Raw genomic sequence first — 12,322 nt, 5'->3', positions numbered from 1 at the left:
TATTGAGTACAAAAAGAGGCCCGAAATGTGCATCACAACTTCCCACACAAAAGAAAACTTGACGTGGAAGCTTGCGTAAATTTACAGCAACTCTAACCATTGTGTACGCAACTTCCCACCTCGACATCTGGATTTCCAAATGAAAACTTGACACGAAAGCTTGCGTATTTTTACGGCAACTCTGACCCTTGTGTACGCCACTTTCCACACGAACTCTGGGATTTATAAAAGAAAACTTGATACGAAAGCTTGCATATTTTTATTGGTATCTCTGACCCATGCATAAGCAACTTCCCACAGAAACCTCGGGATTTATAAAAGAAAACTTGACATGAAAGCTTGTGTATTTTTATGGCAACTCTGACCCACGCATGCACAATTTCCCATGCATGCATCAAGATTCATAGAAGAAAAACTTGACATGACAGTTTGCGTATTTTTAGGGCAACTCTGATCCTTGCATATGCAACTTCCCATGGAAACTTCGGGATTTATAAAAGAAAACGTGATGTGAAAGCTTGCGTATTTTTACAGCATCTCTGACCCATGCGTACGCAACTTCCCACGGAAACATTGGGATTTGTAAAAGAAAAATTGATGTGAAACCTTACGTATATATATGCCATCTTTGACCCTCCCGTACACAACTTCATACACAAATATCAGGATTTATAAAAGACACAAACTCTTACGTATATATACAGTAGCTCTGACCTGCATGTGTGTAATTTCCTGTGCAAACATTAAGATTTATAAAAGAAAAAGACACAAAAGCTTGCATATTTTTAGGGCAACTCTGATCCTTGCATACGCAACTTCCCATGGAAGTTTCAGGATTTATAAAAGAAAACTTGACACGAAAACATGCGTATTTTTACTGCATCTCTGACCTATGCATAAGCAACTTCCCACGGAAGCCTCTGGATTTATAAAAGAAAACTTGACATGAAAGCTTGCGTATTTTTATGGCAACTCTGACCCACGCATACACAATTTCCCATGCATGCATCAAGATTCATAGAAGAAAAACTTGACATGACAGCTTTCGTATTTTTACAGCATCTCTGACCCATGCGTACGCAACTTCCCACGGAAACATTGGGATTTGTAAAAGAAAAATTGATGTGAAACCTTACGTATATATATGCCTTCTTTGACCCTCCCGTACACAACTTCATACACAAATATCAGGATTTATAAAAGACACGAACTCTTACGTATATATACAGTAGCTCTGACCCGCACGTGTGCAATTTCCTGTGCAAACATTAAGATTTATAAAGAAAAAGACACAAAAGCGTGCGTATTTTTATTGCATCTCTGACCTATGCATAAGCAACTTCCCACGGAAACCTCTGGATTTATAAAAGAAAACTTGACATGAAAGCTTGCGTATTTTTATGGCAACTCTGACCTGCACGTGCACAATTTTCCATGGAAACTTCGGGATTTATAAAAGAAAACGTGATGTGAAAGCTTGCGTATTTTTACAGCATCTCTGACCCATGCATACGCAACTTCCATGGAAACATTGGGATTTATAAAAGAAAACTTGACACGAAAGCTTACGTATATACGGCAAATCTGACCTACACGTGCACAAATTCCCGTGCAAATGTCAAGATTGATAAAAGAAAACTTGACTCGAAAGCTTGCGTATTTTTATGCCAACTCTGACCCACGTGTATGCAGATTCCACACGCGAACATTGGGATTTATAAAAGAAATCTTGATGTGAAAAGTTGCATATATTTACAGCACCTCTGACCCACCCATACACAGCTTCCTATGCAAACATTAAGATTTATAGAAGAAAACTTTATGCGAAAGCTTGTGTATTTTTATGGCAACTCTGACCCACGCATGCACAATTTCCCATGCATGCATCAAGATTCATAGAAGAAAAACTTGACATGACAGTTTGCGTATTTTTAGGGCAACTCTGATCCTTGCATATGCAACTTCCCATGGAAACTTCGGGATTTATAAAAGAAAACGTGATGTGAAAGCTTGCGTATTTTTACAGCATCTCTGACCCATGCGTACGCAACTTCCCACGGAAACATTGGGATTTGTAAAAGAAAAATTGATGTGAAACCTTACGTATATATATGCCATCTTTGACCCTCCCGTACACAACTTCATACACAAATATCAGGATTTATAAAAGACACAAACTCTTACGTATATATACAGTAGCTCTGACCTGCATGTGTGTAATTTCCTGTGCAAACATTAAGATTTATAAAAGAAAAAGACACAAAAGCTTGCATATTTTTAGGGCAACTCTGATCCTTGCATACGCAACTTCCCATGGAAGTTTCAGGATTTATAAAAGAAAACTTGACACGAAAACATGCGTATTTTTACTGCATCTCTGACCTATGCATAAGCAACTTCCCACGGAAGCCTCTGGATTTATAAAAGAAAACTTGACATGAAAGCTTGCGTATTTTTATGGCAACTCTGACCCACGCATACACAATTTCCCATGCATGCATCAAGATTCATAGAAGAAAAACTTGACATGACAGCTTTCGTATTTTTACAGCATCTCTGACCCATGCGTACGCAACTTCCCACGGAAACATTGGGATTTGTAAAAGAAAAATTGATGTGAAACCTTACGTATATATATGCCTTCTTTGACCCTCCCGTACACAACTTCATACACAAATATCAGGATTTATAAAAGACACGAACTCTTACGTATATATACAGTAGCTCTGACCCGCACGTGCAATTTCCTGTGCAAACATTAAGATTTATAAAGAAAAAGACACAAAAGCGTGCGTATTTTTATTGCATCTCTGACCTATGCATAAGCAACTTCCCACGGAAACCTCTGGATTTATAAAAGAAAACTTGACATGAAAGCTTGCGTATTTTTATGGCAACTCTGACCTGCACGTGCACAATTTTCCGTGCAAACGTCAAGATTTATAAAAGAAAACGTGATGTGAAAGCTTGCGTATTTTTACAGCATCTCTGACCCATGCATACGCAACTTCCATGGAAACATTGGGATTTATAAAAGAAAACTTGACACGAAAGCTTACGTATATACGGCAAATCTGACCTACACGTGCACAAATTCCCGTGCAAATGTCAAGATTGATAAAAGAAAACTTGACTCGAAAGCTTGCGTATTTTTATGCCAACTCTGACCCACGTGTATGCAGATTCCACACGCGAACATTGGGATTTATAAAAGAAATCTTGATGTGAAAAGTTGCATATATTTACAGCACCTCTGACCCACCCATACACAGCTTCCTATGCAAACATTAAGATTTATAGAAGAAAACTTTATGCGAAAGCTTGCCTATATTTATGGCAACTCTGACCCAGGCATACACAACTTCCCATGCGAACGTCAGGATTTATAAAACAAAACATGATGTGAAAGCTTACGTATATTTACATCCACTCTTACACACGTGAACTCAACCTCCCAAACAAACGTCAGGAATTACAAAAGACAACGTGACACGAAAGCTTGCGTATTTTTACAGCATCTCTAAACCACGCATACGCAACTTCCACAGAAACATTGGGATTTATAAAAGAAAACCTAATGTGAAATCTTGCATATACTGTATTTACAGCATGTCTGACCCTCCCATACACGACTTCACACATAAGCGTCGGGATTTCTAAAAGAATACTTGACTCGAACGCTTCCGTATATTTACAGCAACTTTGACCCACTCGTATGCAATTTCCCACCTAGACATCGGAATTTATAAAAGAAACTTGACGAGGAAGCTTGCATATATTTACGACACCTCTGACCCACCCGTACACAACTTCTCATGCAATCGTCTAGATTCATAGAAGAAAAACTTGACGAGACAGCTTGCGTATTTTCACGGCATCTCTGACCCATGCGTAAGCAACTTCCCATGGAAACTTCGGGATTTGTAAAAGAAAACTTGATGTGAAAGCTTGCGTATATACAGTATACGGCATCTCTGACCATACCGTACACAGTTTCCCGTGCAAATGTCAAGATTTATAAACCAAAACTTGACATGAAAGCTTACGTATTTTTATGGCAACTCTGACCCATGTGTATGTAGATTCCCACGCGATCATTGGGATTTATAAAAGATATCTTAATGTGAAAACATGCATATATTTACAGCACCACTGACCCACCTGTACGCAACTTCCCATGCAAACATTAAGATTTATAAAAATACATTTTATGCAAAAGCTTGTGCATATTTATGGCAACCCTGACCCAGACATATGCAACTTTCCTTGTGAACATCAGGATTTATAAAAGAAAACTTGACGTAAAAGCTTGAACATATTTACAGCTCTGGCCCAACATTTTGGAGAAACTGGGAAATGGCGACACCCTTGATGAAGCAGTGGAAGTGCAGCAGAACCAGCTAAACGACAACTCACATGCGTAATAATTCATATCACTCAGCCGTTATTTTAATCGGCGTTGATGTGGCATAGACATTACACCTGAAAGACGATTCAGATTATGCACAGACTGTATTTTATTTGCTGCGTATTTGAACTGAAGAACATTTTTGGGTATTTGTTGTTTTATATTGGCTGCCAGAATTGCTCGACCAGTCATGAATACCTCAGAGAAGCTTCACTCCATCATGCCATTAACTGACTGGTTAGGTGCACCTTTCAGTTTTCCTATGGTGTGAGTTGTGAAGGATGGAGATGATAAAGGTGAACCAGTAGAACCGAAAAAAATTTGGGGTGCCAACTAGGCCACCCCATTTACTGCAAATGAATTTGTGGTGGTACAACTGAAAACAGGATGTCACACATGTGTGAGTAGGAGGCAGCTAAAGGCCCCGAGTAATTGTAATAAAACATCCAACCAGGGGGCGCTGACTGTGTTTCTCTGTTCCCTACAGACCTTTCCCGGGAAATCCTGCAAGGTTCTGGTGCCGGCCCCTTTACTGACATCACTTCTGGCACCAGCCCCGTTGCTGACATCACTTCTGGTACTGGGCCCTTTGCTGACATCACTTCCGGTCCAGACGTCATCACTTCTGATTCCGGCCCTTTTGATGACGTCACTTCCTAATATACGGGTGGCTGCCCCAAATTTTTATGATGTCTTGGACTCTTTATTATCACCTCTTTAGCCTTAATGGCTTTTCTAGATAATCAGCTCTCTTGAGCGGGTCTGCTTGTGCATGAGGGTTGAAATTCCATTAACCGAGTCGCCATTCTCTGGGAGCCCTCAAATTTATACAGATCTATTCCTGCTCTGAAGGGGCGTGGCTTACTTGAGTGAGGGGCGTGGCTGAGTTGCCCTTCATGGGTGGTTTCTCTGAGCTTAGGAAGAGAAAGACAGAACATTAGCTTTGGCGCCTCCCTCTTGGCCTAGCAGGTTATTGCATACCTTGTCCAAGCCTGGAAGGCGATCCTCAGGTGCTAATGAATGACAGGACGCACGTAATTAAACATAAACAAAAACCTTTTTTTTTCCCCCCAACATAAAAAGACAATTGGTCGTAATGTCCGGTTCTCCTAAAGTAATTGGAACAATTTACTGCGCTCGTATTGCAAGAAGTGAGAATGAAACTGCTTTTGTTAACTGTAAGTAGTTACATTCCCTTAATGCACAAGATGTGGCTGGCAAACATCGTGTGTCAGTCACCTGGGTCAGTCGGTGATTCATTTATTCTGAGGCAAAGTAGCTTTGGCAGACGTGACGGTGTTTACATGGCTTGTTCATATGGCCTGAATTATTCATTGTAACAGCAATCACGTCACTGCATATCCCAGGTAATGGCAGCTACCTGCTCAGACGATGGTGCCTTACACCTTTCTTGGACCCCACCAGAGGGCAGGGGAGAGGCGCTATAATGCTGCACATGATCTTGAACTCTCAGCTGTGCAGCTCAGCCTAATACTCTTGAATGGCAGGAGGCGGGGCCTCAACGTGACAATAGGAAGAGGCCGTCCTACTAGCCAATGAAGTTCTGCAGCAACATGGTTGCATATGTATGAGGTTGATTTGCATATATGTATGTTTCACATTGGTGTTCAAGGCGCACTCAAGCACGCAGATTTAAAAGGTGTTTGTGATTTATCACGGGGCAAGTGACATACTACAAAATATCATTTTTGAGTGGAGTATTTCTTTAAACTTTTTATCTCAGGAAAGACATACTGAAGAACTTTGGCAAGTGTTGATCATTGAAACTGCTATACAACATAAGGCTTATTAGTGTTGCTAATGACTCTTCTGGCATACGTAAGTACCAAGTTTGGTTCAAGTTACCAAGCATTAACCTGTGTCTTTCTTCCCATCTTTACTCAAAACATTTTGTTTGTTTTTCACAGGTAACGTACCTTCCAAAAGTCTGAGCAGACAATCAACAGCAGCCGCTCTGTGTAAGTGCAAAAGCGAATGGATTGGCATTGCAAGCACTGGAGATCCCGGGATTCTGTTTCATGGGCAGTGCCCTTTTCCTAAAAAAGTAAAAAAAAAAAGAAAGAAAATTGACCAGCATGTTCTCTGCAGATTAACCAGAACAGTGTTGGTGAAAATGATGACATGTGCCAAGTGTCAGAAAAATACTGCAGGGTGTGTGTGGGCACCCAGCTTCACAGGCAGTACATGCAGTAGTGCTGGCAATATGGTGGAAAGTGATAACGGCCTAATCAGCTAAAAAGATATCATTACATCGGGGACATTTGATTGGGAAAATACTCACATAGACACTGTAGATGGAGGAAGACAGCTCCCAGACTTTCAAAACACCACTGGTGGAAATTCCAATCAAAGAATCCTCTGCCATAAAAAAAATATATGTATATATTGATATAGTATATATACAAAACAGATATATGAACATCTAATGAAGACAACTAATTCATAACTATTAATTGAGTATTAAAAATAATTGCTAAAAATAGCATATCATCTCAATCCTGCTTAATAAAATTCATTAAACTGAATCTCAGGGGGGGTAGAAGGTGGGCAAAGCTTTTAATTCAAAACAGTAGCCAACTCTCGATGGCACACATACCATTCACAGTAACTAAGTAAATCGATGACTAAGTTATCGGTAAACTGGCAGGATGACAACAGCATGAGCTTTGAGTTATAATTCGAGTCAACAGCTGCTCTGATTAGTGTTTCTTGAACCAGTTAAAAATGTCCACTGACGGATGAAAATACCCATTCATTTGTCCATCCATCCATTGTCCAAGCCCGCTTATGTAGAGCGCTGCCACAGGGAAGCTTGAGCCTATCCCAGCAAGCATTGGCTGAAAGGCAGGGATAAGCAATAGACCAGGAGTCAGTCCATCGCAGGACGAACACACACATGCATCAGAGGGCAATGTAGCCTCACTAATCTACCTGAACTGCATGGATTTGGAATAAGGGACAAAACACATGAGAGCACGGGGAGAACAGAGCACCCTGTCTATTTATTTTTAAAATCACATATGTGTAGCATGCTATACAATTGAGGCTCATATTGCCTATGGTGAACTGACTATTTATCGATCTATCTATCTATTATATAGCACCTTTCACATCTATCTACTGTCATGCATGCATACCAGAGGGTCAACTTCCAGGTTCACCTAAAGTAAGTAGTGCAGCCAGCCCTGGGACGATAGGTGGCACTGTCATAAACAGTCTTGACTTCTTTTTTGCTCACAGCCTTGAGACACCGCCCCTTAAGGGCACTGAAGCAAAGGAAACCCCGCCTCTTCTGGTCTGCCCAATATAAAAACAGAACACTCCCAGAAGGCGGTGTCTCATTTCGATGCTGACCATACTTCTGTGCAGACCCAAACCAGAGCCTGTAACCTAGTCATATTTTCATTAAATGGGTTTTGCCCAGTTGACACCCCAAGCATTTGGCTTTGTCCTGCCTCCTCATTTTCCCCAATACACTATCTATTATTAGTTAATTTCAATCACCCTGTGGCATATCCCTGATGTGCCTGTGTCAAAGCCGGACGGCTATCCAGAAGGTATGCACTGTGCACGAACCACTACAGGGGTCAAGGCAAACTGTGCTAAAGACACAGAGAAAAGGAGAGGAGTCTGGGATGGAAGTCTGACAAGAAACCTGTGGAGAATTACATCTCCATCTACCTACTGTATAGTGCATTTCGCATCTATCTATCAGTTATATAGTGCCTTTCACATCTATCTTTCTATTATATAGTGCCTTTCATATCTATCTATACACTGATTGGCTTCATCACTCTGTCTCCTCTCCACCAGTAAGCTGGTGTGTGGTGGGCGTTCTGGCGCACTATGGCTGCCGTCGCATCATCTAGGTGAATGCTGCACACTGGTGGTGGTTGAGTAGATATGAGATCCCCTTGTATGTAAAGCGCTTTGAGTGCCTTGAAAAGCGCTATATAAATGTAATAAATTATTATTATTATTATTATCTATCCATCTATCTATCTATTATATAGTGCCATTCCTATCTATCTGTCTATCTATCTATTATATAGTTAGATAGATAGATATGAAATTCACTATCTATCTATCTATTATATAGTGCCTTTCAATATATCTATTATATAGGGCCATTCCTATCTATCTGTCTATCTATCTATTATATAGTTATATAGTGCCTTTCATGTATATCTATCTATTATATAGTGCCATTCCTATCTATCTGTCTATCTATTATATAGTGCCATTCCTATCTACCTGTCTGTCTATCTATTATATAGTGCCTTTATATCTACCTATCAGCCCATGTACTGTATGTAGACTGACCGACGATGAGCCTGACAAAACACATTAAATGAGCTCATATTGCATGCTTTGAGATGTCTGACAGAGCAGGGTGATATTCCCAGTGTCGTTAAAAACGTTTTAGCTCTCCCATAATATCTTAAACAAGGATTGTTGAAGTGCTAATGGCTGTGAAGTGGCTTGAGAATGGCTACGCGGTAACAAGACGTTGACAGGGACTCGAGATTAGAAGCTCTTTTTCCACTTGGGCCCATGCTCCCTGTCACATGTGCTGCACCTTGTTTTGCTCTTTTATATCTAATAAACCCTCTTTAGTGTTATTTAAAGAATTTCTAATAATGTTTAGTAAAGAGACTGGATTGGCACCACTGTAAAATAGTGTTCTTATTGGCTATGCTGCCATTTATTAAATACAATATGCATATGTTAAACTATTTTGATTTTATTTCCACTCAGTTCTGAGTGCCATCCTTAGACTGGCCATAGGAAGCTAAAACAGGGTGCAAGGTGGTCCTCCTTTTTAAATTATCAATGCATCCTTTTCTATGTATTCCCACTATTTTAAAACATTTTAAATCTTTAAAGCAAACGTAACCTAGCAAACTGGTTTACTGTGAAATGCATAAAAAGGTGCAAACCATGAAAAGAGAGCAGGGTGTAAATGAATAATAAAGCAGTAATAATTGCTAGTTACATATATATTGTGCTTTTCTAACCTACTTACAGTACATAGAGAAAGTAGAGCCAATTTGACCACCACCAATGTGCAGAATCCACCTGGGTGACGCGATGGCAGCCATTCTGGTGCCAGTTTGCTCCCCACACAGCAGCTGCTTCCATTATGGTGGTGAAGGGGTGAGAGGGAACCAATGAGAGACAATGGATGATGGGGAGGCTAGAATGGACAAGACTGTGGTGGGCAATTAAACCAGGACATCAGGATGCACCCTACTCTTTTCAGAAGATGCCCAGAGTTCTTTTATGACCATAGAGAGCCATGACGTCGGTTTTACATCTCATCAGAAACATGGCACTATTTCAGTTAAGTGCCCCCCAACACCTCTTCCAGCAGCATTGCTAGCTTTTCCTCGATGATCTGCCATCCAAGCACTGGCCGAGCCTGACCACGTTTAGCTTCAGGTGGATGGCTGACAGATTAAGGGGGATTTAGTTGGCGTTTGTTAAGTTTTCTTCTCTCTGACACTCTAAAAGCTCTACCTAGTGTAAAAGGGGGACTTGAAAAGAAGACTAAATTAGACAACATGCAAGTAAGCACCATGAATTCTGGGGGAGCGGACGATGCACATGGAGCTGATCCAGTTGGAGGCATCGGTGGAGATTAGCTTGTAAAGAATGTCGAGAGTCTGGGCGTCCACCACCAAGACGTCGGGATATTCTCCACAGCACAGCAGCCAGCCTTCTTCCACCATTCGAGAAGATGAGTAGTAGTACTGAGGGAAACGAAAGAAGAACAAAATATTACATTTAAGGTGGCGCAATCGGGAGACCAGGGTTCACATCTCAGGTCCTCCGGGTGTTCTCCCCGTGTCTGCATGGATTTCCCCAACGCAGGTTAAGTGGACCGGCAGCGCTAAACTGGATGGTGTGTGTTTCTGTGTGACAATTCAGGGGATGCCCATTCACATAACTGGCATGGATTTGTGCTAAAGGAGGAAATCCCGAGTACTCCAAACCCGCACGGAGCAGCGCCTGAGTGCAGGGTTCAAACCAAATTCCCCCTTCCTCCATGACGTCCCTTAATTATAACATGATATATGTCTAGTCATTTATCTGACAAACTGAGCCAATCACTTAAATTATTATTATTATTATTATTTTTAATATAAATTAAGCCTTTCAGCTCATTCCATTTTAATAAGCAGAACAAAAGAAGGATTGTTCAATAAAATTCAGATATGGATGTGTTTGTAATTCTCTCCTTGCATGTTTCGTGGTCTTGAACAATGAGACACACGGCACGGATGCTAAACAGAATTTATAGATTAATAAAACCCGAGTACAAATGAGCATTTGAGATGATTGCCCCCATTTGAAACAATTGTTTTGGCTGGGGGTGGGTTCAGTTTGCTGGCTAACAGCAACGTGAGATGAAAAATCTCCCCGAAAAGCGTTTCATTGTTCATTTAGCGCTTTTCTGAAGTTCTTATTGATTGTTTTAATGTGCTAGAACAGCAATTGACAAACATATAAAAACATGATTGGTGTCGCCGGGAATACTCACGCAGATGGTCCTGTGGGTGTAGGGCCTTTTCGTAGCTTCGACACACTCGCCACTCCTGACATCCCAAAGGCTCATCTCCCTGTCGGAGACAAGCCAATGTCATTGTTATTATTTCTCAATGCCACGGCTAAAATAATCTCAGGCTTACATTTTTTTTTTTTTTGCAACTGTCCACAAAAGTGTAGCCTGTCCACTTCTATAGCTTATTGTTACAGATTATTGGGCAAGAAGATGCTGTGGCCATTACTTGTAGGGATGACATATCTCCTTCTTACGGTGGTAGGTAATTACACCCTGCTGCCTAGCAGCGAACCTCAGTTTAAGGCAGAGCCGATACCCAGCATTTTGCCTACAACAAATTGTAGGGATACTGCCATTATGGCTTGTCAATGTGTCACCCTGACTATCATTTGTTGGAGTGACATCCTATTGAAAATGGTTCATTTCATCCAAAGTAAACTGCACGGCTCTAAAAGCGTAATGCATCTCAGGCTGCATCTCCACCTGCCAATCTCAGCGGCGCGGCTGAGTTTGAGGATTTCTGGAAAAGAAACAGTGCCATCTAATGGTCAGGACTGGTAACGGCGCCGCAACAACTGAGCCTATGCCGCAGGTTTGTTGATATTAATAGCAGGTGGGTGAACATGGGCAGACTGTTATTGTGTTTAATATTTTTTTAATTATAATTATGTTACGGTGGCGCAGTGGTAGCGCTGCTGCCTCGCAGTTAGGAGACCCGGGTTCGCTTCCCGGGTCCTCCCTGCGTGGAGTTTGCATGTTCTCCCGTGTCTGCGTGGGTTTCCTCCGGGCACTCCGGTTTCCTCCCACAGTCCAAAGACATGCTGGTTAGGTGGATTGGCGATTGGCCCTAGTGTGCGCTTGGTGTGTGGGTGTGTTTGTGTGTGTCCTGCGGTGGGTTGGCACCCTGCCCAGGATTGGTTCCTGCCTTGTGCCCTGTGTTGGCTGGGATTGGCTCCAGCAGACCCCCGTGACCCTGTATTCGGATTCAGCGGGTTAGAAAATGGATGGGATGGATGGATAATTATGTTAATTATATATTAATTCTAATGAAAAATAAAGATGGTAAGTTAAAAAGAAGTTCTGCCTACCGCGAGCATTTGAACTCTATTGGGTCTGATGGTGTAGAACTGATTAAGTTTGATCCTGGAGAAACCCAATAGTCCAATATAAAATTAAAATGACTGCTAATAATTTAAAAATATAATTTAAACATAAAAGATAGTGTTTTATTAGCACAGGTTGTAGTGTGCGGCCGGGGCCCTCCACGCTGGAAAGACCTGGGGGTCTCATGCATAACACCTTGAGTAGAATTCACACTATAACATGGT

The 12,322-nt window shown here is 41.3% G+C and overlaps 1 protein-coding gene across 3 annotated transcripts in view; it reads right to left on the bottom strand.

Annotated features, from left to right (window-relative positions):
- Positions 1 to 12,322, bottom strand: part of LOC120539927 (WD repeat-containing protein 72-like) — a 169,266-nt gene that overhangs the window by 124,753 nt on the left and 32,191 nt on the right. For all 3 annotated transcript variants that reach the window (XM_039770282.1, XM_039770283.1, XM_039770284.1), the window contains exons 4-7: positions 10,974 to 11,052; positions 10,008 to 10,182; positions 6,711 to 6,787; positions 6,346 to 6,465 (exon numbers count right to left, since the gene is read on the bottom strand). In XM_039770282.1, the coding sequence (XP_039626216.1) occupies positions 6,346 to 6,465; positions 6,711 to 6,787; positions 10,008 to 10,182; positions 10,974 to 11,052 (451 nt within the window). The remainder of the gene's footprint in view (positions 1 to 6,345; positions 6,466 to 6,710; positions 6,788 to 10,007; positions 10,183 to 10,973; positions 11,053 to 12,322) is intronic.

Source organism: Polypterus senegalus, chromosome 12 (genome assembly GCF_016835505.1).
Source record: "Polypterus senegalus isolate Bchr_013 chromosome 12, ASM1683550v1, whole genome shotgun sequence".
Lineage (NCBI taxonomy): Eukaryota > Metazoa > Chordata > Cladistia > Polypteriformes > Polypteridae > Polypterus > Polypterus senegalus.
The sequence above is the reverse complement of the archived record's forward strand: the minus strand, read 5'-3'. Positions and strand labels throughout refer to the sequence as shown.